The sequence below is a fragment of the Dipodomys spectabilis genome, unplaced genomic scaffold (genome assembly GCF_019054845.1).
Source record: "Dipodomys spectabilis isolate Male_0828 unplaced genomic scaffold, ASM1905484v1 ptg000297l, whole genome shotgun sequence".
Lineage (NCBI taxonomy): Eukaryota > Metazoa > Chordata > Mammalia > Rodentia > Heteromyidae > Dipodomys > Dipodomys spectabilis.
This window is the reverse complement of record NW_024870974.1, coordinates 19,695,463-19,723,145: the sequence shown is the minus strand read 5'-3', so window position 1 is coordinate 19,723,145 and position 27,683 is coordinate 19,695,463. Positions and strand designations below refer to the sequence as shown.

General features: G+C 41.8%; 1 protein-coding gene across 1 annotated transcript in view; it reads left to right on the top strand.

The window, feature by feature from the left end:
- LOC122127204 (hedgehog interacting protein) overlaps window positions 1-27,683 on the top strand; it is a 79,371-nt gene that overhangs the window by 34,902 nt on the left and 16,786 nt on the right. Inside the window, exons 5-11 of the mRNA XM_042701817.1 lie at window positions 16,640-16,791; window positions 17,160-17,333; window positions 17,880-18,023; window positions 22,348-22,469; window positions 24,992-25,115; window positions 26,127-26,257; window positions 26,912-26,993. Of these exons, the coding sequence (XP_042557751.1) occupies window positions 16,640-16,791; window positions 17,160-17,333; window positions 17,880-18,023; window positions 22,348-22,469; window positions 24,992-25,115; window positions 26,127-26,257; window positions 26,912-26,993 (929 nt within the window). The remainder of the gene's footprint in view (window positions 1-16,639; window positions 16,792-17,159; window positions 17,334-17,879; window positions 18,024-22,347; window positions 22,470-24,991; window positions 25,116-26,126; window positions 26,258-26,911; window positions 26,994-27,683) is intronic.

The following is a 27,683-nucleotide window of genomic DNA, read 5'->3' as shown; positions in this document are numbered from 1 at the left end:
ATGTTTTGGGACTTGGACTTAGAAAAAGTTTATGGTTTTGCAGTCTGGCCCACAGCTTCTAGAATCAAGATCCATTGTTAGGTCATAAGATTTTATGTTCTCCTTCAATATTTCTAAAACTATTAATCTCATTGACTTCTGACATCCAATCTATTCTTCTTAATTTCTTTTTAAAATTAAAAAAATGCTTAGGTTGAATAGTGATGAAAATATTTTTAATCTCAGTCCTCAGCCTTCATTTTTATATAGAAAATAAAGAACAATGGGCCATGTCTGAATATAAAAGATGAGCCCTGGTTTTTAAAAAATGGGCTAATTACAACCCTGTCCTTTTGTTTTAAGAACATTAAGGAATTAACAAAATACATGTGGTTACAGTAGTTCATCTTTCGAAATTAAATTTAAGATTATAGTCAAATAATTGAAATGAAAGACTTAGGATAAATTATACTAACTACTTCCACATACATGGATATTGTATAGTTTACAGACCAAAGTGAAGTATAGTTAAGACATACTAGTGTGATAATGCTTAGAATAGGGGTTGACAAACTATAAAATGAAGCTCAACTACTGCTTGATAGTATAAATAAAGTTTTACTGGAACACAAACAACAGTTTGTGTATTATCTATGTGTGATAATGCACAGTGGTGTATTATCTGTTGTACTACAACAGCAAAGTTAAGTGGCTACCACCAGATTACATGTCCCCCAAACCCTTTAGTATTTACTATTTGGCTCTTTAGGAAAAAGTTTGCGGATGCTACATTCAGATAACCAATTCGTACTTCTCAGTATACTCCTGCGGCCAGTGTTGCTTTAAATCTTTGTAAATACTAAAATATGATTTCTGCAAGGATATTTTAACAAAGTTAAAGACATCTTGAATTGGATTTCTCTTACTGCACATTTTAGTTTTATTTGAAAGGATCTTAATGTTTTATAGTTTATATAACCTAGATATTTGAATTTTTTTTATTTTGAATTTTTATTTGAATTCTGGTCCTGGGCGCTGTCCCTGAGCTCTTTTGCTCAAGGCTGGTGCTCTACCACTTGGAGCCACAGCTTCACTTCTGGTTTTGAGTGGTCAATTGGAGATAAGCGTCTCAAAGAGACTTTTCTGACTAGGCTGGCTTTGAACCACAATCCTCAGATCTCAGCCTCCTGAGTAGCTAAGATTATAGGCTAGGATTACCATGCTGGCACCTGGCTTTGATATTTGAAATGTTTAGAATGTCTTTACAAAGGACTATTTTTTAAGAGTCCAGAAGGTGATACTAGTCAAAAGAAAATAACCTGGGTGCTTTGGAGTGCCATCTGGAACTCTCACTCTAAATGAGTTGGGTATGAGCACTGCCAGACCTTGGCACCCCTAAGCATTTAGGCATTGTATACATCTTTCAAACCCACCTCTTTGTTTTGAATATGCTATTTATTGGTTTATTTGTTTAATTTTTTATTATTGTCTTCAAATAGCCACACAAGGGGGTTTCAGTGTCATGTCCACTTATATGTACAATGCATCTCAGCTGAAGGCATCCCTCCCTTCCTTCTTCCCCTCCTTGAATATTGTTCTCATCCACCTCACCTCCAAGAGACATCAGTATCTTGGTCCCCTGGCTGTATCACTAATCTGTCATTCACAGTGTGCCATCTGTATGCACCTACAACCTTACGTACTGAACGAGGGTCTTCAGATCTGCTGTCTATGACTTGTGCCATAGAGTGGTTACTGTGCTACTCACTGCCTCACCTTGCCATCCGTAGCTTCGCAGGGGACCCATAACCCACCGGAGGAGATACCATCATGTCCCGAACGCTAGCTTTTGGCCCCATTCATTATACAACATGAAACTGATGTTTTTATACAAAAGTACACTTAGGGAATTCTTTTTGCTCATGCTTGATAACTGAAGTATACATCAAGATAAGCTTCTTCTTAATTTGTTATTAAGTTAAAATGTTTTTGCGAAGGTAGGAGAATCTGCAAAGTTTGACTAAAACACAGACCAAAATTGTGTCCAGGAAAGCCAGGACACCTGGTCACTCTACTTTTTGTACACTTAGAACCTAACCAATTTTCTTAACTACATTTGGTCAGTAAAGGACTTTTCATCATAAAATAGACATTGAAGATGGCGATGAAATGACTAAGACCAACAGTTTAGAACGGAAGGATTTCAGGTTACTTGGCAGAAGCCTCACTGGCCGATCCTCTTCCTCCTTGCTCTCCTGCCGCCATAGTTTCTTCCTCTCCACTCTGTCATCAGGAAGAGTGGGGCCTGGTATGGGCTTAATCCCAGCTACCCAGGAGAGTGGAGGTAGGAGGATCACAGTCTGAGGCCAGCACAGGCAAAATCTGGAGACTCCAGCTGGAAAACTACATTTTAGTTTTGAGATAGGAGGGGTGACTCAGTACGTAGTGCTTGTCCAGCAAGAGCAAGGCCCTGAGTTCAAGCTCCAGTCCAGCCAAAAATGAAACAAATCAAAGTAGGTAGCTGCCACTATAGGTAATGGGGGTGGGGGGCGGGTAAGGGGAGAATCTACACACACACACACACACACACACACACACACACACACACACACACACACACACACACACACACACACACACACACACACACACACACACACACACACACACACACACACACACACACACACACACACACACACACCCAGGAGTAAGAATGGGCCAGTGTAGGGTTGTGTAAGGATTAGGAGGTGATGCTGAGTACCAGCCATCTTGTTTCATGTGTTTCCCTTTTAGATCACTGTTTTTGCTTTTTTTAAAAAAAATTTCCTTTTTCTTTTTAAGCATCATGGGGCATGCACCGATCTTGCAGTAGCAGTAGGGCTGTCCTTATACAGTAAAACTTGAGCACATTTTAAATTCTGCAGTTCACTATATTAAGCCTGGACTTTCCAGTCCACCCCAAGTTTCCAGTAAAGTTCTGTTTGACCTTTGTATAAAGACCACCTTTACTAGGTGACTTATTTTTGCTGCTCTCTTGGGTGGTCGAATGAGGCAGATTTCCCTGTTGAACAACATACAACCTTCTTTTTTGCCAACTGAACGTTACACTGGATGTGGCTTGGAGGAGCAGTTTCTCAATACTATAAACAACTGCTTTCTTGGAACAGCTTGTTGCTGAAGCATAGAGGTCACTCTTGGACTCGCCCTGTGTAGCGTATGAATTGGTTCAGGAAGTGAGTGTGGCTGGCCTACCAAACGGCAGTGCCATAATATAATTAAGTTCAGTAGCCTCCCAAGGGGCTTGAGGCAGTAGTGTTATGACACCAAGCTTTAAAAAGAGGACTTTTTGCAGAGCCAAGAAATTACGGAGACTCAGTCTTTGGGACAAATGTGGCAAGGTTTAAAAAAAAATCAGAAATACATGAACGTTATTGAAGAATTAAAGCTGGCTCAAATGGTGCCTCAGTACTGTTAAGTCAGTATTTCTCAAAAAGGACAGAGTGTCTTGATACCAAAGATGCTATTGGAATTTGGATGGGGGAATTAAAAGTATGTTAGAAGAAATAAAGGAAATTAGAAAATGTTCCTAAAAGGAATTACTGGACAGAATTTGTTCTCTGCCTATTCAAATTAGAGTGTACTAAAATTTTTCCTACAATAACAGACAACACTAAGTATAGACAGTGATGTTACTGAAAGCTTGTTAAAAATGCAGATGACTGAGTGGAAAAGAATGATAAAACTCTTCACTAGCACATCACAACCACAGCATTCTTTTTTCCCCCTCGTTCTGGGGCTTGAACTCAGGGCCTGGGCGCTGTGCCTGAGCTTCTTTGGCTCAAGGCTAGCATTCTACCACTTGAGCCACAGCACCACTTCCAACTTTTTCTGAGTATGTAGTACTGAGGCTTCATGCATGCTAGGCAAGCACTCTACCACTGAGTCACCTTCCCAGCCCAAGCCACAGCATTCTTAGCAAAGCAGAATCAGTCAGCAGAGGCTCTCTGATACGGTCCTACCCGGGGCTGTCAGTCATAGAGACAGAAGATTTTGAGAACACAAGTGTAATTATGTGTCTAAAAGACAAAATACAGACAATGCTTAGATCTGTATTTGGTCCCAATTCATTGCTGTTCAAGGCACTACTCTTTATCTTGAACTCTATGACAGGTTGACTTAAAATGATTTATCAAGTACCCATGGCAGGAATGATTCTTTCTTGGCGCTGTGCTACAGCCTTGTCACTCTATGTCATTTTTAAATACACCCAGTTGGCGTCCCATTAGTTACAACTTCACAGTGCAGCAGGCAGTCCTGTTTATGTTTAACTGTCCAGACTTCAGCCTGATATCAATGCAGTAACTCCAGGGATAATCTCATAGTTGTTGTTGTTGTTGTTTTGTATGTCCTGCCCAGAAGCTCTATTGCCATAAACATTGCTTTCTGGTAAGGAGAATGCCTTAGGGTGGAGATGGAATTGGAAAGAAAGTATGAACTCAGGAAATGATTCTGATCCAGCAGATTGAGCTGTAGGTAGTATCTTATAAAGCAAGTCCTCTACTTTGGTTTAAAGTATACATCAATTCGTCAGCTCTGGGTTGGTGTGAGTTTAATGCTGCGCATGCATAATGCTGCTACTTGCTTTGGGTCTACGGACCTCACAGAGACTGTTCCAGCTTTCTGGAACATTTGTTAGATGTGCCTGTAGTTCCATGAGCCTTACATGGGGAAGAGGAAGCCAGAAGCTTCTAACCCTTTGCTTCTATGTGGATTTGGACTAAATTAAGCAGTCACTCAGATCCCTCATATAATTCTATCACCCTCCCAGCCCAGATCTGTAAGAGCTGCTGACTGACACTGTGTCAGTGTCAGTGTTAGAGATAGTTTGTAACCTTTCCACATCCTTTTCCTACTGGCCTGTAAACCATCCCAACATTACCAAAGATAAAGTTGCTACTTTGATACTTGCCTATGCCTTCTACCTTGTTAGGGATGAAGATTGCCTTTGTAAAGTCCCACTATATTTAAGAGGCGGAAAGAACCAAGATTAGTGCCCTAGTTGTATGATTATAATAATCAAGAATGTGGCTTAGTGGTAGAGTGCTTGCCTAGCATGCATGAGGCCCTGGGTTCCATTCCACATAAGCAAAAAAAGCCGGAAGTGGAGCTGTGGCTCAAGTGGGAGAGTGCTAGGCTTGAGCCAAAGAAGCTCAGGGACAGTGCCCAGGCCAAATTCAACCCCAGGATAGTGTTCAGGCCAAGTTCAGCCCCAGGACTGGCAAGAGAGAGAGAGAGAGGGAGGGAGGAGGGGGGAGAGAGAGAGAGAGAGAATATGTATCCATGAATCATCCAAAATCTTAGCTTGCAAACACATTTGAAGAAATTTTGTTCCAGAATCAGGACTGATTTTAAATTCTGCTGTCTTGAACAAGCATTGCACAATAGCTAACACAAAGCTAGACATACACCATGTGTCTGCTCCAGGCAGCTTCTATTCCCCAAAGTGGATCAATTTTGGAATAGCACATTACTGAGAAAGTCTTCGCTTGTTTTGCCCATGAGTAGCAATATGAATTGGAAAGGAGTTAAGGGTCACTTGCTAGAAGGTCCCCAGTGTGATGCTGGTTGTCAGGGGACCCTTCTGGAGAACTAACTGAATATTCTTTTCAGTTCTTTCTTTCCTTCCTTTTTTTTTTTTTTTACTTCTTCCTTCCTTTCCTTCACCTCTCCCTCCCTTCCAGAAATCTTCTCCCCTTCTTCCCTTCCTTCCTCTTTTACTTTCATACCCATCTCTTCAGTAGTTTTTAGCCAGTCAAGAGGTGACATGCATAATTCATGCAACACTTAGGGAAAGGCTCACCTGTGCAGAGAAGGTTTTTCCCCACCCTGGTTGAACAGGAAGTTCAATGTTTCTACCAAAATAAATTGAGAGACTAAATGCTAGAAGTTATGCACATGTATTACCACTTTCAATGAGTGTATTTGAGGCTCTTGTTCCCTCTTCTTGTCAATCTCAGCTCCAAAAGAAACATGCCAGGGGCAGCTTGTTAAATACAAAAAAAAAAGATATGAAAAACAGATAGACACTGGTGAAACGTGCCCGGTGAGACGGTGCAGAGGGGGGCATAAGGAAACGGGTCACCCTAAGAAATTACTCGCAGGAATAGAAAGGTGGAAATTTCTCAGTGCCCTGCGTCTGCTATTCTTCCTACATTGTCATTATTTGCGCGTGGATGAAGGCCATAGGAATTTTTATGAATTTAAAGTAAGAACACCAAAACCTGTAACTATCAATGTCAGTGGAGGGCTTGTTTCTTCAAGTGCCATATGTCATATTAAACATCACCTATGCTCCATATCATATGAGTAGGCAGATACTATTTTGGAGCCTTAGATACAAAACCCATTTCAGTGACAGATGCATTTCTTCTCAAGAGAAAGAAAGAATCTTTTCAGAAACTTCTGTATCAGATGATGGAATTGTTTCTGCCAGTGTCACTAAAACCTATTTCTACATCAGCACATGGGTGGTTTACAAAGACAGTTTGACTTGACTTGAGAGAGTTTATACTAATGTATTTTATTTCACACCAGTGGTGTCCTTTATACCAAATAAGAAACTTCATTAAATTTAATCCAAAGCTTGAGCAATGGAAAGGCACATAGATGATGTCGTACATTATAAATATTTTTTGTACTTGCTGGTTTATTTCAAAGGAAATTATTCAGATGACTTAATGATGATGGGTTTTTATTAATGTTTTTGCTCTGAAATTCTAGGCAAGTAGTTACAAAAAAAACAAATTGTCTAGTGTTATCCTTTAATATGTGATGTTTTCTAACCACATTAATACTGAGAAATGCTTCCAAAACTACTCTATGACATTAGCTCCTTTACACATTTATCATGGGAAAAAAAGATGATGGTAAAGCATAGTATTTCCTAAAACTCAGAAGAGAAAATAATTACCTTTAATTGTTGTCTGAAGTTGGATTCATCTCCAACTTGAAAAGCAATTTTACACTAATATTTTGTAAATCACTACTAGACACTATTGGAAAAAGGTATTTTGCAACTGTTTCTGACAAATTCTAGCCACATATGTCTTTGTTATATTATGTTTTTACTGAAGTCTTTAGTACCTTTTCCAGATAAATGTTTTTAAATTATTTGTTTGATACCATTATTTTAAAAGAGAAAAGCATGAGGTAAAGGCGTATATACTACATGAAATAGAACTACAGGTCTTTTGTATTTGAATGCCCCAGGTTTACCAGTCTGACTTCTGGATATACGCAGTCTAGGTTCTAGGCAGAGTCAAAGAATAATAAAATGTTTTTCCACTCAAAATTCTTTCTTTATAGAGGAGGGAGTGCAGTAGGTAGAATCAATATAAAATAGTGACAGTAGTATAAGGTCCTAGGAATACACAAGAAATGCTGCAAGGAAGACAGAGAGGCCTGCTAAAATTGAGTCAAGGAGGACTTAGTAGGAGAGTACGAATTGGGTCTTTAAAGATCAGTAAGTTGGGGCTGGGAAGGTGGCTCAGCGGTAGAGCGCTTGCCTTGCATGGTCGAGGCCCTGGGTTCGATTCCTGAGCACCACATAAGCAAAAAGAAAAAAGCCAGAAGTGGCGCTGTGGCTCAAGTGGTAGAGCACTAGCCTTGAGCTGAGGGACAGCACCCAGGCCCAGAGTTCAGACCCATGACTGGACCAAAAAAAAAAAAAAAAAGATCAGTAAGTTCTTCCAGAGAAAGTAGAGGGCAATGGCCTTCCAAACAGAGGCACCAGAATGTGAAAGCCAAGGAGGCATTGAAGTGGATTCTCCATAGAAAGATTAAGTACTTGAAGTAGAACCCTGGAAGAGGCTAGCACCATATTGTGAGGGCCTTGTATTCCCGATGAAATAATTTGGGCTTTTTGGATAGGTAATATGAATCAAACAGTTTTGCTTTGTTATTAAAGAGATAAAATGATACAATAAATAAAATGGGGTAAGAGATGGAGTAGTGCCTTATCAAACATGGCGTGACCATGGCGGTGCGAAGCTAGTAACTTGGGAAATTGTGCTTTCTGCGTTTTTCACTTTTCAAAAAGCACCTGCAAAACAGAAGTTATGTTGCCTTTACAATAGGAAAAAATCCACTGAGTGTTAAAATTATTTCCCCTAGGTCAAATAGTTTGTAGGTCATAAGAAGAGGAGGATTCAAACTACCGTGTAATTCCGTGTGAGACCCCACTTTGCTTCTGTTGTATTTACCCATTCTCTCTAGTTCTGACAACAGAAGCATCAGAGAGCGAGAGTCACGCTCTCCAGACTTTTGTGTGTTCCCTTACTTTCCTCTTTTCTCAAAGAATCAATGCTCAGTACCCCGATTGTGTCTCCAGGAGGGACAATATGCTCTCTCTCCCTGGAACTGACTTTCTTCCAGCTCCTTCTTATCTTGAACGTACATCTGCAGAATAGAGGTCTTCCTTGACCCCCTATTAAATCACACACACACACACACACACACACACACACACACACACACACACACACACACACACACACGATTCTTTCCCATAACACTTTGTTCTTTAATGTTATAGTCCTCTCCAAAACTGAACTAAACATTGATTTATGGTCATACTTCTTTTAAAGTCTCCTTCCCCAACTAGAACCCAACAACACAGACTATGGCAACTGGGAATCATGTCTAATGTGGACTATCGGGGGTCATTTCACATTCTTTCCTCACAACTGAAGAGGCAGGAAAGGCTTCCATTTGAAAGTAATGAAACCGGCAGACAGACATTAAGAATCTAGATACTAGCAAGTAAGAAGCCAGCGTGCAGACTGGGGTGGCCTAGAGTCCTGGGCACATGCTTTCAATGCCATGATACAAATGAATGGGACTCGGATGCATGATGACACAGAAACAACTGGTTTACCATATTTCACCCACAACGACTGAGTTGAGGGCTGAAATCTGAGAGCAAGCTCCGTGATGAGTAAGAACAAGGGTTCATGATGCTGCAAGTGTTGGAGGGAGGAGGAGGCTGAGAGGTAGAAAACAACACGTCTACAAATACTGAATCCAGTTTAGAACTTGACTCCAGGTGATGATCCTGGGAATTAGAACAGGAAGCATTTCTTTGCCATCCATTTTGTCCAAATGGAAATGCATGTGGAATCAGGAACATTCTAGGACACACTGGCCTGTGTTTCATGGTTTGGTCCTTCCTTTTATTAACTAAGAATACAGAATTCAGCCCTTTGGTCCCAAATCATATTACCCCTAGACAGTCAAAGTAAAATTTCTACTCAATATATTAAAAACTGTGGGGATCAGGGTTCTGCTAGAAGAATTTCCTTGGAAAGGCGAATGGATGGTGCACGGTGCTATTCTCCTTAAGATAACCCCTGGTGGATTTAGGAAAGGTTACAGGTGCACCTCATTTTCTTTTTCTTTTTAGAATGTACCAAGTCCAAAACCCTCCTGGAGTCATTCTTTATGAAGCCTATTCTGATTTGATAACAACTCCCCTGTCTTTAATCTAGACTTTACCTAGATTATTCCCAGTCTACGACACTAGCAGAGGTCCCACATTTATTTTGTCTTCCTGGAATAGTATCAAAGTTTCCCTGATGAGAGAAAATGGGGATGTGCAGTTCTATAAACATTGGTCTGTAACTAATGATACTTCGCAGTAAGAATGATTTTCAAAAAGTGGAGAAATGACTCACGTAAGCAGAGTGCCAGCCTTGGTGAAGAAGCCAAGCGAAAGCTTGAGCCCCTGAGTTCAAGCCCTAGTACTGGCACTAAAGAAGAGAAAAGGAAAAAAAAGAGTAATTTTTAGCATGAAAACAAATGCTTGTATTTAAGTATTTCAGATGCTGAGTTGCTAAGAATCTTATATTAGATCATTTTGTTAAATAGTGGCTAATGAAAATAGGAAAGATTCAAAGAACCTGATTTTTCTGTTTTGGTGAATTCCAAGTTTAATTGACACATAAATCATGTTAATACAAACTCCAACTCAAGAAAATAATTTTTAAAGTACCATAATTTTTATATGACCTTGAAGTCCCAGCAATCTATTGCATAACTTTTCAAGAGAAGTCACATGAAGGGAACCTCATATTTCCTTAAATTTATTAGTGCTCCTTGGTGGTCCAGGCTGCTCAGGCTTTTCTTTCTTTCTTTCTTTTTTCAAGGTTCCTTTTCAAAGCAATAATCTTACTTAATTGCTTAATGTGTGCTCTCATATACGTCAATTTGAGCTCCTATTTAGAGTAACAATAGGAAATTCATAATGGCAAGAGTAGCAAAACGTGATGGGTGTACCCGTGTCCTGTTTCTACATAATGATGTGAAGATAATGCTTTTATCTGCATGACCACCATATTAGCCACACATCATAAAAAAACCCAAACTTTATAAAAGCAAGGGGTCAAATTCATTAAAAACAATTTTGTACCCTTTGCTGTAGTTAAAAGCATTTATGGTTAATATTATGACATTTTTTTCCCTTTTGTTGAAATGATCCTAGATCCATTTTCTAGCCAGGAAAAAATATTTTTCCATGTACAAAGGTATAAATCAGAGGCAAGTAGGAAGGAAAGATACTTTATATTCTTTAGTTTTAGTTTTTAAGACAAAATAATTAGACTGTACCTTAGAGCTTTTAACTTTAACATGGGAAATGAACTTCTGTGAGTCTATTTTATTTCATTGGTTCTTCACTATAAAAATATAGTATTCCAAATAATTACATAAAATCGACTTTTATACTTACAAAAGTTAATATGTAGTCTTTAGTTTGTTAAAATGGTTACTAATAAGGTAGGAGGAATTCTTAATCTTTATTATTTTAAAAAAGTCTTCTAAGAAAAACATTTCTAAGTTGCAAGACAATAGAGCATATAATTATCAATGATAAAAAGAGTAATCATTACCATTAATGTGTTTTCTAAATTACTCTATTTGTCTCAGAGGAATTATTTAATTTTATAACAAGATTTCCCCAATATTTGTAGATTTGATAATATGTTAACGACTTATACTTTTAGAACTATATTTAAGAACTATCAATAAAGAGTTCTTGAGAGGGTGAGAGGAAAAATAAGTACATGCATCTTGATCAGCATTCAGTCCTTTGTTGTTTATATAAACATGAGCTATATTCATTAGTACTGCTGTGATTTTCACAGCTATTTGTCACTATGTGAATGCACATTTTTTTCTATCATCAATCTTGGGAAGTACCTTGTCTGTAGGGTTTATTTTTGGTGTAGGACAAATGTCATTGTGATTTGCCATCAGTACTCTCAGAGAACACACAAACGGTGGATTGATTTGTTTCTTTGATCTCCTCTTTGCTTGCTAAATAAATTGCTTTATGTTTAACTTGGGAATATATAAACATGCTATTTTTAAAACTGAAATGGAAAAAAAGCAAGTAAATTCCAACCATAGCCTAATGTATATGGTTCAACTCCAGAATAATTATTCCCATTACATTAAGCCTTGCAAATTATTGATAAACTACTCACCACACACCACACACACTCACACACACACACACCCCACACACACCAATATCTGGAGAAGATACATTACACACAGATAGTCTTCAAAACTATGTTGTGAGCCTGGTGCCAAATATAAGTTAAAATCTTCCTTGCCATGCCTGTAATTTTCTGAAGTCCTAACGTGCTTGGGATGGCAGTGACAGGAGAGTACTCCACAGAGCGGGAATGCATTTCCCATCAGATCCAGATGCACACTCACATTCCTCCACAGTCACATTCCCTCCTTCAACGTCTTGCGACTTCCTCAGACAGCTGGATGTGCTGATGGCACTCATCTTTGTCAAGCTTCCTCACAGCCCTGTCTTCAACTCAAATAGTACTTGGAAGGTCCTGATGTCATCTCTCATTATCGTCCTTAGCTGTGTGAGCATCTTAGGAGATGACTAGTTCTCAGGCTTTCAAGTATAACACCCCCACTCCCACATTCAATAACCCAGCAAATTCCATGCAAAGATCTTTGGGTGTTCTGCTCTATTTTGAGGCTGGTGTACTAGACTGTATAGATGTTAAGTCTAAAATCTAGCAAAAAATGTTTCTTGCTTTATGTTTAATTAATCAGTTAACTATTTTAACCCTTGGCATAGTTCACAGAAGGATTTGTGGTACACTGAAAGAATATGATTTTAAAATAGCAGGAGAAGGAGCAGAGCACAGTAATCATGGAGGGAAGGATTAAATCTGGAAGAAAACTGAAGTACTCTACAGTGGCCTTCATGGGCTTTGAAGAGCTCATTATACACATTGCCAGCTAGTGGCATCCGGCTTGTGCTTAGCTTTTTTTTTAAATTAATACCTAAATTTCTTCCCCTCTGAAACAGTAAAGAGCGTTGTTATGCAGAAGCTGAATTACTTGACAGGGTGTCAACAAGAGTAAGAGCATCCTCAGGTACAGAGGAATGAGTGAGCCTCCAGTAAAGCTGTTGGTCCCTTAATCCAGAAGGAATTAATGTAAGAACAGTGTGGCGGCGTTTTGTAATTGTCTCTAAGACATACTTCTACTCTAAGGCACGTTTTTAGCATTTCCTTCACTGTCATTCACCTGTCTATGCTTTGCGTAACGTGAAAGGAAAGAACTCACCAGGTCCACTAGGAACCTGTTGTTTAGAAATAAGAAAATGTCATGGTAGAACTGTCAGAAACAACGCAATACTAGACTGTATTTGGTGTCTATTGCTGCTGTAAGAATCTACTACAGACTTCAAATAAGATTTGTTATCTTAGTCTCTATGTCAGAGACTAACATGAGGCCCACATGTTAAAATATAAGTCAGCAGAGACTCGTTCCTCCCAAGAGGCGGCAGGCGGCAAGCCAACTGCCTCTCCTTTTCCAGTTTTGTCTCCTGGTTTCTGCCTTCTTTCCTCCACCCTCAAAGCCAGCCATGGTGGCATGAAGTAGATTTGGTCTTGTATTACATTTAAGTCATCTCTTGGGGAGGAGTTAGTCTCTTTGACTTTGACTCTATGAAGGGCATTCTAAAGAGATGAGAGAGAGAAGACCAGACAAGTAACTACCTATTCAACGTGCCCAAGGAGGGATTCATGTGTAGAGATACTATATTTAAGCATTCAGCAATACAGTTTTGAGAAGTCATTTGTGGTTGGGGTGGGCCTGTCCAGAGCTGACCCACTATTGGGAGAACTGACTGGAGGAGAAGGAGGATGAAGTGGTAGCTCATGATGCTAGAAGGGCGGGCTGTGGTCGCAGAACTGAATTGATGTATGGTGTTGCCCAGCTGGCTTCCAGTTCAATTCTAGCAGTGTTGTCTGTGTGTCCCAAGAAACACAGTGACACACAGTGTTGAGTGTGAATAATGAAGTATGACATGAATATTTGGGAACATCAGTGCTTTCCACGTGGGTAAGAGTGAACATATTGGACACCGGTTAAAGGTTTTCAAAGGCAGAATGTGAGAAGTCAGTGTGTTTTTAAAATGCATGCTTCCCTGGACCATGAGTCGTCCACTTGCCATTCTACCCATGTACTTCTGTCAGGGTTCTAATGGAGTACATGATTTCCATTCCAGTAACTCTGAGCCTGTGTGAAAAGGGATGGAAAGCCAGTCAGGAGAGGAGTGTGGACTTTGCCACAATGGTTTGGTTCCTTTTTCTTTTTTCTGCCAATCCTCTAAAGCCAGGTTAGCAGCTGTTGAAATAAAATGAGAAGAGAGCCTTAGGAATTGGGATGCTGACATCAGAACGAGGCTGTGGGTACACAGCGCCAGAGCTGGGGTGGAAGGGCCGAGATAACGGGAAAGAATGACTGGAGCCTAGGAGATCTCGCCAGCAGCCAGTCCTGGTTCTAGTTGCCAGCATCGGGTTCCTGGCTCCCGGGCTGACATGATGCCCTGCTGAAGACTGGAACTGAGGCCCTGGAGCTTAACTGTGTGGGGTGCGACCTCAACTGGTCCTGGTATAAAGTTCACCCCTAATGTCTAATCAACCTATTTCTTCACGTAGGCCTTGAAAAATGACCTAGACCTCAAAATAGATGTTTCTGTGTGAAAGTTAAATCATGATTTGTCAGTAACGTATTTTAATTAAAGAGATACCATAAACCCTGACGGCTGACGCAGGGGAAATGTTAACCTATCAACACCTTAATCTCCTGGCAGGAAACTATCTGTCCCTCCTAATCTTCTGAACATTTAGGGGTGCTATGTGGTAATTTTTAAAAAGATGACTTTAAGAGACAGTCTGAGGTATTTGTATAACATGCTCGTTTTTTTAAATCAAGTCATGAAAGTATTTCTTTGAAGTTACTCAGTAGTCAAGTTTCTCAGCCAAACAGAACATCACTCTAACTTTAAAGCTGAGATCATGCAGAATACTTAATTAAATGTGGATCCTATTGGCCTGAAATTGTCAGAATTATTGACATTTTTAACATTGCATTTCTGATTTATGTCCCTGTCATCAAGATGTCTGACTCTGTTTCCGTAAATGTCAGCGATGCTCTTTACTTCATTCCTGTGATAGCCGGGTCTCCAAGGGGACCACTGTCTACAATTACCTTTGGATTTTGTCCAAATCTCAATTCCCTCTGCCCTCGTGGCGTGTGTTAATTTGACATCCCAAATTCCTGAAAAGCAACCAGCACAATTTGAAACCAGGTTGCTATCCAAACCAAATTGTATTTTTAATGATTTGATTGGAAAGTACAAAGAATGACTTTCAACTAAAGCTTCTTACCATGAATACAAACGTTTAATAAAGCAAGGCAGGCATGCGGTACTTAACCTGCCCTCCCAGCTTCAGAGAGAAATATATTCAGGAAAGGAATTAATCACACATGAAATCCCAGCCGGGGCCTGCTTGTGCAATCTGTCAAGGAGGTTTAAATATGCTGGGACTTCTCTTCAGCTGAACCTTAGTCAGACTTCCTAGCTCCCAGAGTCTCCTAGGAAAGTCAAGAGATATTTATTTAATGACAATACAAGAAGAAAAATAGCAACCTGAAATCAGTACTGAAGCCATCATAACAAGAGAACCCAAGACACCGAGGCTCATTACAAGATCGCAGTCATTACAGTCTTGCCCTAGCGAGTAAAAGCTAAAATTAAGTATATGATGATATGCAAAAGGGGTGACATTTTTGCCATGTGAATAGTGATTGAGGGGTTCCCACTTCCCAAAGTTTGAGCGCTTCCACTCTGGATGTTATATAGCTAAAAAGGAGTTAGGGCTGAGGCAGGAAACAAATCCAACAAGGTTTATTACACATTAGTGTTGGTTCCAGATCAATCAAGAATGTCAGTTGTGTTCTGCAGATGGGTCTGAGCGTTGCTGGGGACGCGGGCTGTTCAGTGGGCTATGCGCACCAGCGTTCCACCGCTCACTCAGTGTGATCTTGCAAAGAAATTATGCAGATTTTTTTCCCTCCTCTTAATACTTCAGGAGTAAGCTCCCCTAGCTTTGCGTCTGAACAGATGTGGAGCTGTTTGGTGGGATTAATAAGGTGATGTATCATGGGCAGTCAGTGTTTTTCACCACTGTAGATAACTCGTCAGACTGCGGAGAAAAACGTTCACCGACTTACTAGAACATGAAATTTAAATCTCTCATCTAGATAATTTTAGATGCTTGGATTTCATTATAGAAATTCCTCAACTACTTGTGGATAAAACAAATGCTAAGATCGTATTGAGTTTCACCAAGCTGAATTAGCAGAAAACAAAGATAAAATGCCTTTCTATTTAAGAACATGATGATGTTTTAATTGTTATAGCATTTGGCATGCCTAATGTATACAATCCTTGACATTCAGATAATAACAAAAGAAAGTTGTTTGGGATTTTTCTTTTATTTCTTAGTGTCCGCTTTCCTCTCTGGTGTTTCTTCAACCCCCGTGCTGGGCCTGGCCTTTGCCTCTCCTCCCACCTCTTCATCCTTCTGTAAAGAAAACCCTACACAGTGAAGGGAGTACATGTAAAAATACCTCATTTCTGTATAGATGGGCCAAGGCTGCCTGTTACCTAGCTGTGATACACAGACCACCATCGTTGTGACAGCTGATGTCCGTGCCTCTGGCTGAAACAAAGGTTTACATATTACACAAGCAATTTAACTGTTTTCTAAACAGGATTGCCAAGACAGTGGGAACTGGCAGCCCACACTGGGTTTGGGGTTTGGGAGATGTGAATTAGAAGTGACTGTTGATTATGAACCTTTTTATTTGTCTTCTATCAACTCCAAGCACCCTAGTAACCCAGGAAAGAATGTCTCACAACACTTCAACTTGTCTTCCTAGCTTCCCAAGATCACACACACAAATCACTTCACAAAAGTGGTGTTAAGACTCTTGCACACAGATAACCACACAATCGGTAGAACAAGACAATTGTTCGTAAATTGTCCTTAAAGAGTTCCACACAGTGAAATGTTTTATAATCCTTTTTTGTGTAGTAGGCAAGGAAAGGAAAGGGAAAGAAAAAGAAAAGAAAGAAACAAAGAAAAGAAATGAGGTTGGTTGGGCAAAGATTACCCAGAAGCAAGAAAGAAACTCTTTTGGAGTCTCAGTTGAAACACAATAAAGAACATAATTAACTTCACAATTCTTTGTGTTTTTCATTTGACTGCAGGGAGGAGATGAAAGAGGACTGTTAAGCCTTGCATTCCATCCCAATTACAAGAAAAATGGAAAGCTGTACGTGTCTTACACCACCAACCAAGAGCGCTGGGCCATGGGGCCGCACGACCACATCCTCCGAGTTGTGGAGTACACGGTCTCCAGGTATGGCTGAAAGGCCCTGAGCAGACAGATGTGTGACAGGTGTCGCTCTTCATCTCCTCACATCCTCTTTGTTTCCAAATGACAGCTCCCTAGCCATCAGGCCCTAGCAATGAAAGGAAAACTGCTACCTTGTGTGTATGTTTTTAAGAAGAAAAGAACAATGATGGCCTTTGACCCCTTTCCTCTGGTATCTCCCGAGTTAAATGCTACTTCCAGAGTATAGAAATGAGCAGACTTTTACGGGCTCCATTCCAAGTATAGGTTTCTCATTTCTGGGCTGGATTTGGTTTTCCTGTGTGCGTGCTGCTCTCCGGTGGCTTTGCCTGTGTCTTTAATGGTCACGCTGTCTTTCCCTTCCCCCAATGTAGGAAGAATCCCCACCAAGTGGATTTGAGGACAGCCCGGGTGTTTCTGGAAGTCGCAGAGCTCCACCGCAAGCACCTGGGCGGACAGCTGCTCTTTGGTCCCGATGGCTTCCTGTATGTCATCCTCGGGGACGGGATGATCACACTGGACGACATGGAAGAGATGGATGGGTTAAGGTAAGGGACACTGCGGATGGATGCTGGTGGCCGAGAGCATGCTGATAGGGCCAGGAGAAGGGGGCTGAGCCGGGGAGCCACAAACCCACGTGGCATCACATCACCTGGCTTACGTATCTGGCAGTTATTGTCCCGTGTCCATATTTGCAGAGCGCAGAGGAGTTCAACCTCAGGCCGAGGCGCTGCTCCTCTCCTGGTCACGAAAGGAGGGGCTGCAGTGTCCCCCTGTGCCCGGCCTCTGCTGCCCTGAGCCACGCCCCTGCTTCCTGGGGGCACCTGCTGCTCAGCACCTCCCATGATCCTTCACTTCCCTTTGCATAAAACTCATGGGCTGACAAAAATGGAAGAGGACAGATGTAGGAAAAGAAAAAAAAAAAAGCAGTGTGTTAATGGTGCCACCGTCCGTGGCCAGCTCCAAGCCGAGGCTGGGCACAGTGGAACAGTTGTGTCTCAGATAAGGGAATGGTTCTTCACTGCCTTGCGGCTTCACCACAAGCGGCCAAACTTAAAGCACTCACGCTCTCCCCCCGCCCCCCCATCTCTCAGCGACTTCACAGGCTCCGTGCTGAGACTGGATGTGGACACAGACCTGTGCAACGTGCCTTATGCTATCCCTCGGAGCAACCCCCACTTCAACAGCACCAATCAGCCCCCAGAAGTGTTTGCGCATGGGCTCCACGACCCAGGCAGGTGAGAAGGTGACCCGCTTTGAAGGACCAGCAGGTACTGCTAGGAGAAAGAGGGTGTGGGGTCGCTGGGCAGACAAGGTGAGGGCCAGAGTGTATGCCTCTAAAATCAGACTGTGCCATGGGCTGGGCAGGTACTCGCCCCCTTTCTTCTATGACTGTGTAAGTCATGACAATGCAGATTAGACCAAAAATAAATAAATAAAAGGATAAGTTATAGAGAAAAAAAATGACTTCAAATTGGAGGAGATTATTGCTCGGTACAAATTGCTGGACTGGTGTAATGACTAACAACATCACTCCTTTGCAGAGATAATGAACCTTTGGACCTCTTTCCTTAAGCCCTTCTAAATATTATTTTACTTACTGTGCTAGTCTGTTTTGTGCTACTGTAACAGAAATAAACACTATGGGCCGGGTAACTAATAAAGGGGAGAAATTTATGTGGTCATGGTTCTGGAGGCCGGGAGTCCAAGTGTCTCAGCTTCAAGTCTTTTGAAAGATTCTTGCTAGTTCTTCCCAAGGCAGAAGGCGAGAGGGAAGGAGAAGGAGAAGGAGAAGGAGAGAGAGAGAGAGCGCCCAAACCATCCTTTCCTTGGGATCTCACAGCGGCCTATGGGCACCAATCCCTTTCCAAGGGCAGAGTCCTCATGACCCATTTGATCCTTAACCATTCCACCTCTTGACATTGTTTGCTGCAATCGGGATTAAGTTGCCAACATGTGAACTTTGCAAGACACATTCATACCACAGCCCTTATATAATAACTCTGCTGTCAGGAGGCTGTCAAGACTGGATAAAAAAAAAATCTAGAGACAAAGCACAAGGTGGGGTGTCTGACACCTGGAAGTTCTTATTACACAGCTTCACTTAATATAGGATGATGTAGTGTTAACGGTTTACTTCGGAAAAATTACAAATACTAAAGGAATTCAGGCCGGCTGCTTGCTCTACTATAAAGAAAGGAGAAGTTAAAAGGATGTGGAGTGAGAAAGTTTGGATATATTATTTTTAAAATACCATGAAGTATAATATAGAAATTCTCTGATGAAAGCTTCACCCCACCTGTGGTGTATTATTCATGCAAAAGATACCAGGCCACATTCATTCATTTATTAGCGCAGTTATTCTTGCTATTTAATGTTTATTGAGTGTTCGCTATGTGCAAGGTGAATGTTTCTCAACCTTTTTATTTTTTATAATCCTTCATGCCCTTCATCTCCCTTCCATCAAAGCCCAAATCCACAGTTCATTTCCCTTTTGGCATCTCAGCAGATCTTAAAATCTGTTCGACGGGGAATACTTACGGTGCGCTCAGGATGTGGAGGAAACTGTCACATTCCATTCCTATAGCTCACAGCTCACGGACACCCTCACAAAGCAGCACTTTGATGCTGGGCGGTTCGAGTCACCACGACCCTGCTTGGGGCCTTCTTGTAACCTCCCTGGGGGTCCTGAGCCTCAAGTGCAAAAATATAGGAAAAGGCATTTTATGGACCGTGTTTGGGGCAAAATGGCTGTACAGTGAATTTCTATCTCCACTGGCAGCAGGGAGCAGAGGAGAGCAGTTATATTCTGCCTTCCTCCAGGAGGATCTTAAACAGAAAAAAAAAAAGATGCAGTAAAGCAGAAAAGGAATGAAAATAATTATTAGCAAAAAGTAAAGCCAACTGTTAAGGGCCTTGTTACAGGGTGCTGAGTGAAGTATTTGTCTACAGTATCTCCTCCATGCTTCTTAGGACTAGGTTGCAGTACGCAGCGATCTCCCTCTCCCACATCCTCTCATTCTGTAGACGATGGGAAGAGAAGAGAGGGGCGCTTGAAGCGTGCGCCTCCCCTTGCATGACCTCTCCTCATTTCCTTACCGACACCACTGTGCGACACTGAGGACCCAGCCCTGCTCGGGAACCTCCCCAAGTCTACAGTTTGCACGCGGGTCTGCTATTTGTTTATTTGTTTGGTACTAGGGTTTGAATTCAAGGCCTTGTGCTTGCTAGACAGGTGCTCTAAAGCTGAGCCACACCTCCAGCCCCACTTTACACTGGTCCTTTTTGAGGTAGGGCCCGCCTGCCTTCCTGGATGCACACTTGGACTGCAATTCGCCTATTTTCAGCTTCCCATCACTGCCAGGATGACAGGCAGGTGCCACGGTGTCCAGCTCCAGAGATATGATGGAGTCGCAGTATTTCCTTCCCAAACTCACCTGGAACTTCAGTCCTCCCAGCCTCAGCCTCCCTCATAACTTAGGACCCCAGCATACCATAGTGGCCAGACAGAGCTGAAAGGGGTTCTGCAAACACCTCTGCCTCGGCTGACCTTGAACCTCACTTCTCCATTTCTCAGCCCCCTCAGTAGCCAGGATTACAGGCATGGGCCATCGGCTCCTAGCTAGTGCCCACTCTTGGCAGTATCCATTCACTGGGTGTGGACAAATGGTAACGACACATACCACTACCAGAGCACCACTGTGATTAGTTTCACTGACTGGCTCCTTCTTCACCTAAGAAACTGGAGCTTAGAAGGTCAAGAAGCTGTGCCTACACCTCAGATTTCACCAGAAATAGAGCTCACGGCCCCCCACCCCACCCCAGCCATTCCACATTTGCTGTTTCTTGTTGGAAAGAAATCCAACTTTTTTTAATTTTTGGTCAAGAATGCTCCATCTTCAAAGGAAAGGCGGCAGGGACATGTTCTCATTCCGGAGGGCTGCAGCCCCACCTCACACCACGCACTGCTGCCTCCTGGTCCCTGCCAGGCATTGTATTCTGTGAATCATTGAGTTAAAGAGGACAATGGGGGACTGGTGCCACCGAGCCACTGCCCCCGCCCCACCCCCCACCCCGACTTGGGCAGGCCTGTCCTACAGTTTCCCTGTCATCGGTGGAATCTTTCCGAGCCAAGGGTTGCTGGGTGTTTAAATAATTGCTACATCGCTCTCACGCCTCTGAAGAACAAGCACCTAGTCTCATTTTTTAAAATTAATACTCCAAAGATTTGATTTTGTTTGTGAATAATTAATGTATCTTGCTGCCCTAAAACAGTGATTCTAAATGGAAAATGTTTTCATGTCTGGAAACAATTTTGCTTTTCGCAGCTGGGGATAGGATGGGTGGAGTCAAGGATGGAGTGACATGACTGCTGTCCAATGGGTGGAGGCCCGGGATCCTGCTATAATTCACACAACACCCCCTCAACACATACGACACACACACAATCCAAGGTTGCCTGGCCTAATATGTCAGTAAGCTTGTTTCTCACATTTCTAAGAACTCCACATGTATTATTCCACTTCATTTGTCCAGAACCCTAGTCTGTCATTGATAGCAATATTCAATAGATATGAAGCCCCTCCTACTTATGCACTTTTGAAGTGGGTCAGAGGTTCTAGCAGTAAGGAAGCTAGGGGGGCTGGCCTTCGGAGTTCACAGACAGCGGTTTACCCATAAAGACCTGCAGGTCCCCAGATCAGCGTAAAAGTCCTTAGCACATCACCCCATCCAGCTGCATTTGGTTTCCCTGAACTGAAATGTGGGTTTCCTTTGTTAGAGAATCCTGAGCATTAGAGCATAATTCCACAAAACAAACACCATAATGCTGTACTCAGCATAAATGTGAGTTGATGATGACACTGATGTGTTCCCTTTTTTCTGATTCTTATTCTGTTATTTTGTCAATGTATATGTGAGATATTCCTTAACAACAGGGTAGGAAAGGGTTTGTCATTGTTTCATGGCTGGTATTGTTTGTTTCAGTAATGGCGCTTAAACTCAGGGTATTAGTAGCCTGCTGCTTCTACCACTTGAGCCATGTTCCCATGTGCTTTTCCTTTAGTATTTTTTCATATGGTGTCTTCTGTTTTTGCCTGGGCAGGACCTGGACCACAATCCTCCCACCTTCACCAATCAAGCAAATGGGATTACAGACATGTACTACCTAATACCTGACTTGTTTTAGAGACAGGGTCTTACTGACATTTTGGCTGGGCTAGCTTCAAATTGCAATCCTTCTATGTCTGCCTCCTGAGTATCTGGAATTAAAGGCATGTGCCACCTTAATGACCCAACAAAAGTTTTAAGACACTACGCACATTCATAAGGAGGGAGATACCGAGAGAAACTGAGGAACATACTCCAGGAATCATCAAGTTTCAGCAGAGTAAACAAATGCTTTAGAATGCTTCCTTCCGTAGTTTGTAGAAAAACCTGAATAAATTATCTCACGGGACCTTGGTCAGCCCACAAAAGGTTCCGGCCTACATCAGGAATCCCAGGTAAGCTGGGAAGATGCTCTGAGGGAATTCATGGGTATCTCCCTCTTCTGTCGTGCAGATGCGCTGTGGACCGGCATCCCACTGATATAAACATCAACTTAACAATACTTTGTTCTGATTCCAATGGAAAAAACAGATCATCAGCACGAATCTTACAGATAATAAAGGGCAAAGATTATGGTAAGTCAGGAACGATTTGTTGGTTTTGCTTTGGTTTGAGTTTGCTTTCAGTGTATGCATTTACAATAAAAGAAATTCTGTGAAATAATCATTTGAGAAAGAATACAAATATTGGCCTAACCTGTGCAAGTGCCGCTCTGTGCCAAGTCACTCTCTTTTTAAAGACACAGGGCCATTTATATGCCCCAAGGGTCTATCTGCCTCCCTTCCATGGCTTGAATGGTTCTCTGTTAATGTCTTAATCACTGAATAGCTTCAAAAGTTAGAGATTATACTTGGCTCATCTGAAAACCAAAATGCACAACTTCTGCTTAGTTAGTTTAGAAGACAAAAACTTGTTCTTATATCTTTCATGCAAAGAGAGAGAGGAAAAAAAAAGAAGTCTTAAGGATAATAAGTTTTTCAATACCGAACATGGTAATCGCAGCAAATGGGAAAATTGTGTTTCAAATAAGAACAGAATATTTTAGAAGGTGTTTGTCCTGGAGAAGACAGTACAAAATAGAGTTGTAAAGATGAGTCATGTGATGGGGTAATTAAATATCATTTCTAATGGCCTGATTACTAGAATGCTTAGAGAGAACATAAAAATATAAAGCTGTATATCAATGAGTCTTAAATGCTTAGTATGTTAAACATTTTATATGTGTGTATATATTTCTATATACATATATATTTTGGTCGGTCGTGGGGCCTGAACTCTGGGCCTGGGCGCTGTCCCTCAGCTCTTCACCTTAAGGCTAGCGCTCTACCACTTGAGCCACAGAGCCACTTCCGACTTTTTCTGCTTATGTGGTGCTGAGGAATCGAACCAAGGGCCTCATGCATACAAGGCAAGCGCTCTACCACTGAGCCACCTTCCCAGCCCTTTAATATATATTCCTTCTGAAGGAAGCAATATACTCAGCATGATTATGATTCAGGGACCATAGTAGATTAAGATTATTAATTGATTGCTCTTCTTATTTGCCTATTCAATAAAGTTATTTATTCAGCAGTAGGAATGAAGCAGCTGTGTTAGTTCATGTGGTATTTAGTTATTTTTACTTTACTTTTTCAGGTATTTCTCTGTGTGTGTGTGTGTGTATGTGTGTGTGTGTGTGTCTTTAAAAAGCCAAACCAAAGAGTAATGTGGTCTAAGAAAAGTCTGTAAGCTACCTGCTCACTGGTATTTGGGCTATCTCTGAAGATGAACTCAAATTCTGCAACACATTGAGATTCAAACAAAACCAATTAAAGTGTGACTAGCTACATGTTAATGTCTTTTAAAGTACACTTCAGTGCTTACTCTACTCCAGACATTGTGTAACCACTTAGAAACTTTCCTCATTGCAGTCACAGAAAAAGTGTCCATGTCCATGATGAGCACTGTAATCAGCCAGAGTACACACAGGGAAACCGAGGCATCGGAAAGTCAGTACCACACACAGCATGTGGTAAGGGATGGACAGGAATGGGAGTGGCTCGACCCCAGAGTTCATGTCACACTGTCCCTTGGGTGCTATGTACTCAAAACGTTTACTGCAGGCAAAGAACAGTGCATTTCAAAATTACTGCATTTTCCCAAAGGTTTTGCATAAAAGACTCCCTATTGGTGGCCATTTTCACAATAAATGTGTAAGAAATAATTTTTAGATTAATTTGCAACTGGCATGAGAGCTTTTCCATTACAATTAGCATACATACCTTCAAGTATGTACCCACGTGTATGGAAAGACTGACATATGACTACACACATATAATTGAAAAGGAATTAATGGAATAGACTTTGCTAACCACACAACTGTAAACTAAATGATTTTTAAATGAAGATATGGCTTAACAAAGTGGCAGTGTTTTAAAATATGTAACAAATATGGTTTAAAACCATTTAAACAAACATTTTGTATAGTTTTACAGACAGAGACCTGGTTTGTTAAATATAACAAGAAGCATTTTTTAAAAAGAAAAATTCAATGGTTAAAAATGAAGCTGGGCACCGGTGTCTCATGCCTGTAATCTTAGCTATTCAGGAACCTGAGATTCGAGGATCACGGTTCAAAGCCAGCCTGGGCAGGAAAGTCTGTGCGACTCTTATCTCCAATTAACCACCAGAAAACCAGAAGTGGCACTGTAGCTCAAGTGGTAGAGCGCTCTCCTTGAGCTAAAGAGCTGAGGGACCATACCTAGGCCCAGAGTTCAAGCCCATGACCGGAAAAAAAAAAAAAAAAAAGTGAAGTTGTCTTTTCAAGTAGCTTGGATTTTAAAGTCTATCATCAGGACTTCCAAACTACCCAGATTTTATTGATATATCCTGTCAATTACAGCAGGAAAAAAATTGAAGAACATGCTCATTTCACTAAATTCTGCCCAGAGGTCTTTTACATTTTGCTCCAATTGGCACAAAGACTGGATTCCTACTGACCACCTCTTGTGGTGCAGGACACATTTCAGAGCTGAGGGACAGTGATACCACTGCTTCCCTCCCATTACTGTGCCACGAAGAAAAGACGCTTTTCTGACCAAATGCTCTCTCTTTCCAGAAAGTGAGCCCTCACTTTTAGAATTCAAACCATTCAGTAACGGCCCCTTGGTTGGTGGATTTGTTTACCGCGGCTGCCAGTCTGAAAGACTGTATGGAAGCTACGTGTTTGGAGACCGGAATGGGTATGTTCCTTGATACCACAAGTTGCGATGGCAGATGACCCATCTGTCCGTCCATCCATTCATTCATCCATCCATCCATCCATCCATCAGTGGGTCACGACACTACCATGTCATGGCCGCCTCATGGTGGGGTCAGACTTGGAACACAGGAGAACATTAGAACTTCCTTCCATTCTACTTTATCTGGAGGTTAATTCGAAGGAGATGCCTTTCAACAGGCTTGATCCATAAATAAAATAATGCATAAAAATAATTTTGAGGGAAACTGAGGCAGGACGAGGCCAGCCAGAGTTACCTCGGGAGACACTTTCTTCAGTAAAAATAAAAATAAAAATTGTTGTTACTGTGTAGTAATTAGATATTATATAGTGTATATATCACATTATATTACTTCATAATTTTATTATTGTAAGGACAAAGAAGTCTTCAGATAGACTTTCTATATTGTTTTGGTCCTTCCATTCCTCCTCCCTCAATGTAAATTTACGATTGAAAATGAATACTTTGAAAACTGCCATTTTACATGATTAGACAAATATTTCTAAAACGATCTTGGAAGTCTAAAGAGTCTCAGTTTTGCCAGATTTTCAGCAGAATGTGGTTTGTCCACATGGGTAAGTATACTACGAAGTTCCATGTTTTGAGGTCACATGCAGACAATTATGAGGTACTGCATGATGAGATCCACCCCGAATCCTGGTTTCCAGTCGGCTGGCAGGCGGAGAACCAGCTGGACAGCACCAGGAGCCTGGAAAGGACACGGCCCCGTGGTCATTCTCTGCACCACTGGACTGGCAGGGAGGGCTTTCCTCCTGCCCACATTCCGTTAGTGCCCCTCCAAATGCCCGGCCCCTCTCAGATAGGGAAAATTCACAGTATCGCACACTCTGTGGGCTAAAGCAAGGTCCACAACCCAACAATTATCTTTGCTTTCAACATTTAAGAGTGGACTTTGGGCTAGGGCGTGTTTTCCTTATAGACTGACTGACTGACTGCACAATTTTGTTGTAGGAACTTTCTAACTCTCCAGCAAAGTCCCGTCACAAAGCAATGGCAAGAGAAGCCGCTGTGCCTCGGCACCGGGGGCTCCTGTCGAGGATATTTTTCAGGTCACATCCTGGGATTTGGAGAAGATGAATTAGGTATGGCATAAATTACTTCTATCCAGCTCCTTTCCTGCTGGATTTTTTCCCCCTCCAGAGTCTTGGTTCTATCCTAAAGAATAATACATTTGGCCTCCAGTTATTGGAAATGTAACCTGCAGCAAAGGAAATTCATTGGAAAGTTTGTGTATTCTCTTCCAGATACATTTCCTAACGAATTGTTACATCTTATTTCCAATCTTGAAATACAAAAGTAATAAGACAGGCCAGGCACAGAGAGGCACACCTCTAATTCCAGCCTCTGGGAATCAGGCACAGATCTGGAGGATTGTGGTTTGAGTGAGGATGTTGAGAATACAGAGAGGAGCAAAGACATGGGAAGTTTGGTTAGAATGCTGTTACCATGATCCATGTCCTGCTTGTACTGCAATGCTGTGGGAGACACAGGAAGTGACTGGAATCTGGATGTCTGGTGAAGGGAGTTCCTGAGATGCTGACACAACCTGAGGATGGGTGGGAGGAGGGGATTGTGGGGGGGGGGGAGGAGATGGGAGGGAGAAGAAGGGAGATGAGGGCAGAAAAGGGAGGGAAGGAAGAGGAAAGGGAGAGAGGGGCAGGGATTGGAAGAGAAAGGTAGTACAGGCTAGCCAGTAATGCCCTGCTGGGAATGAAGTTGTTATTTCTCCCCAACAGGCGAAGTTTACATTTTATCGAGCAGTAAAAGCATGACCCAGACTCACAATGGAAAACTCTACAAAATTGTAGATCCAAAAAGGTAGGATTTCTTCTTTAAAAAATCCATGTAAATCACGCGAGTCTTTGCATTGAAGTTCATTCAAATTTGTGATAAGGGGTAGATCTTTTGCCTTGCAAATACAAAATCCCCAGTTCTGAGAAAGATCAAAATAAAAGTTCAAAATAAAACAACACATGCACATGTGAAATACCAAGGGGAAACCCTTTGGACAGTTAATATACACTTAAAAAATGGAATGACAGGAATGCAAAACCAGCCCTGCCTAGGGTGTGTCCTTATGGGAGGGAAGAGGATGGATAGAGAGGGCAAAGGAGGGTGAATATGGTAGAAATACCGTGTGGGAAGGGATTTGGTGGATAGGGCGACTGGCGGAGGGAGTCTGATCATGGCACACCGTACGCAGACACGGACACATCAAAATGAAACCCCAGTGCATAGCTACCTGCATTAACAATTTTAAAACACCAAATAAGTGAAAGCACAACTAGACAATCAGTAAGAAAAAAATGATCTCAAAAAACAACAGTGATAGAGGAGAGTCAGCCAGGCAGCAGCCATCTCAAACAGCTCCTGGGGTGTGACCTTAAACACTCACCCATGTCGTTCTTGTCATCCTAGAGTCTGTTGTCCTTAGGGAACCAGAGCTCTCAGCTAAATACCAGGGGAACACCCCCAGGAGGTGTGGTGGCTTCCGCTCAGGTGCTGGAA